The 3,171-nt window shown below is 40.6% G+C and overlaps 1 protein-coding gene across 1 annotated transcript; it reads left to right on the top strand.

Annotated features, from left to right (window-relative positions):
- The first annotated feature begins 1,202 nt into the window (after positions 1-1,202).
- On the top strand, positions 1,203-3,171 carry LOC129579890 (zinc finger protein OZF-like). The gene is made up of 2 exons (XM_055470074.1): positions 1,203-1,331; positions 1,708-3,171. The coding sequence occupies exon 2, from the start codon at positions 1,766-1,768 to the stop codon at positions 3,104-3,106; it is 1,341 nt and encodes a 446-aa protein (XP_055326049.1). The 5' UTR covers positions 1,203-1,331; positions 1,708-1,765; the 3' UTR covers positions 3,107-3,171.

The raw sequence follows: 3,171 nt of genomic DNA, 5'->3' as shown, positions 1-3,171 counted from the left end.
ACATCAAGATCTGGACGATATGCGCACAAAACCACAAGAGAAAGGCCATGGTGTGACAAAGCCCAAAGTAGATGGTAAAGTTTGCGATCCGAAAAATGTGTCGACGAAGAAGCACAAATGCGTTCAATGTGAGTATTCCACCGATCGCAAAGACAATTTTAATAAACACTTGTTGAAACACACTGGCAAGAAGCCACATGGTTGCGATATCTACCCGAAACGTTTTACAAGCAAACGAAATCTCCGTGCCCACATGAAAGTGCACGTCGAAGAGTTTCTGTTCCATTGCCCGGTCTGTTTGCAAGGATTCGATGGAAAAAACGGAAAGGGAGCACACGAAGTCAATTGCAAGACTCATATGCTCTCTCACTCTGGTGAATATCCGTTCGAATGTCAACATTGTTCGAAGCAATTCAACCAGAAAGTTGGCCTCAACAAGCACATGGTATCTCACACAAAAAATCTTCCGTTCAACTGTTTTATCTGCCGCCGTTTTTCAAATAATGTCAAGAGAAAGGCTCATCAGCGGAACTGCAATCGACGCTACTACGAGTGTCATTTGTGCAAGAAGTTCTTCCGATCATCTAATGCTGAATTGAAACGTCACATGCATGTTCATTCAGGTGACAAGTCATTCTAATGTGAGCTATGTGGCAACACATTCACACTGAAATCGAATGTGAACAACAACATGAAAAACGTTCACAACAGAAAATGCTGATTACCGCGATTGACTTGCACAGATTCTCTCATCAACCATAGAAGTATATCAGATCAAGTTCATTGCTAAAAAAGATATATGTACAGAATCGCGGGCAAACCCAATTATTCCAATCTTTCAATATAGAAGTTACATTCAAAATCTTATACTTGAAGAATAAAGTTGGTAGCATTTTTCTTGTGATTGTAAATCTTCAGAATTCAATATCTATCTCTATTGTTTGAAAAATCAGTTTAGATCTCTTCCATATACGAACCGAATTATTCTATTCATAGCAATCGAATCGAACCTATGGACGACAATAAACGCAAATTTTTGTAAAACGAATTTGAACTTGCATTACTTTATTCACGACCAGTGACATCTCACTGAGTTTCATACCAAATATTGACACTTCATTCCCCACACAGACGGCTGACACTTATACAATCATAAGCGCTACATCACATCGCGTCGTCGCTGACAGTGTTATAGTAATTTGTTTTCATCGATGACAATCGGAGTGAACACACGTTTCACAACATCGCTACTGCCAGCTCAGCAATTTGTCGATTCAGAGCCAACAAAGAAAGAACAATTCGATTAAACACAAGCAAAATCAGCCTTTGCTGTAAGTTGAAGACATTTTCGATTATTTTTAGAGTAAATAACAATTTGAATTGATAAAACCCAGTCGGAGGAAATCTTAAAATTGTGAAACAAATGAGGGATGAAAAGAAGTGAGCAATTTTTTATGTCTCACTGCCTAGTAGTGAATTCATTTTGAAGACATCAATTGTTTGTATTGGACTAACGAAACCAAAAGTCGCTCATTGAATTAATCGTTGGTCAATTAATTATAATAATTTGATGTATCGAAATTCATAAGAACTAATTGGCAATGCTGGGGGTATTCGGGGAGAGTGTTTCTTTCGTAAAAACAAACCTAACCTCAAAAGTTCTCTTTGCTGTGTTTTAAATGTCAAAATCTTTGCATCGAATTTCAGGCGATCAGTAAACGAGAAGCAGAGTTCTGGCCTTCCAACCGATACGAATGACCTGAGAATGTCCGCGAACCAAAACCACATTCAGTCGGCTGGTTCAATCGAAATCAAGCAAGAAGGTGACATCAAGCAAGAGCCAGTGTCCATGGATGAAGTGGTTGAAGTTTCGGCTTCGAATTATCGCAATCTACGACGTGTTCCTGGTTTCAATGGGCGTGACGTTGAATATGATTTGGATCACTTGGACGAGATCGATGCTAAGGTCGAGGTGAAGAAAGAATGTGACGGAAAGAAAGGAGAACCAACAACAAATGCTGACTCGAAAGAAGAAGCTACGGGCAGCCAGCAAAAGCAGCAGCAGCCACTGCCACACGGTGAAGGCGATTTCATCGTCCCAGAAAGTGATGCCAGTAGACGCGATACACAGAAACGAGGTGGCAAAGCTCATCTAAATTTATCGAAGAAACATAAATGCCACATTTGCGTCTATTCAACGCGATGGAAATGTGATTTGAATCGCCATTTACTGAAACACACTGGCGAAAAGCCGCATGGATGCGATTTCTGTCCGAAACGTTTTACAAGCAAACAAAATCTCCATGCCCACATGAAAGTGCACGTCGAAGAGTTTCTGTTACATTGCTCGGTTTGTTTGCAAGGATTCGATGGAAAAAACGGAAAGGAAGCTCACGAGAACAATTACACGACTCGTCGCTACGAATGTAATTTGTGCAAGGAATCGTTTGGATCAATAAAAACACATATGATGGAGCACACGCATGTGCACAGCGGTGACAAACCATTCCAATGCAACGAATGCTCGAAGCAATTTACACAAAAAAGTCATCTTAAGGAACACATGAAGGTTCATGGTGGTCCACGTTCATTCCGCTGTACCAGATGTCAACTGGGATTCGTTCGCCAAGATGAAAGAAATGCACATGAGGGGAAGTGTAATCGCCGTTTGTATGAGTGCTATGTTTGTGGAAAGTCATTTGGTTTCAACAAATGCAATTTGATCGACCATATGCGCACACACTCTGGTGAAACCCCGTTCGAATGTCAACATTGTCCGAAGAAATTCAACCAGAAAAGCAATCTATACAAGCACTTGGCATCTCATACAAAGAAGCTACCATTCAAATGTTCAATTTGCCGACAAGGTTTCGCGAAACAATCTCAATGCAAAGCTCATGCAAAAAATTGCCATCGACGGTGCTATGAATGTCATTTGTGCAAAAAATTTATCGGTTCAGTCAAAACAAATATGGAAAGACATATGCGAACTCATTCCGGTGCTAAGCCGTTTCAGTGCCAGCTGTGCCACAACCAATTCACCTCAAAAGGGAGCCTTCAGAGACACCTCAATTTACATCAAAAGAGAACCTTCAGGAACACATAAGTCGTATCCACAACAAGCAAAATCGTTGATCAAATCAATCTCATCGAATGGGTTGCCTGAATGAA

Source organism: Sitodiplosis mosellana, unplaced genomic scaffold (assembly GCF_009176505.1).
Source record: "Sitodiplosis mosellana isolate CC-2019 unplaced genomic scaffold, AAFC_SMos_1.0 Smas_scaffold_6714, whole genome shotgun sequence".
Taxonomy (NCBI): Eukaryota; Metazoa; Arthropoda; class Insecta; order Diptera; family Cecidomyiidae; genus Sitodiplosis; species Sitodiplosis mosellana.
This window is presented reverse-complemented; position numbering and strand designations above follow the sequence as displayed.

Coding starts and splice junctions, on each gene's coding strand:
- LOC129579890 (XM_055470074.1), top strand. CDS start 1,766: ATGTCCGCGAACCAAAACCACATTCAGTCGGCTGGTTCAATCGAAATC.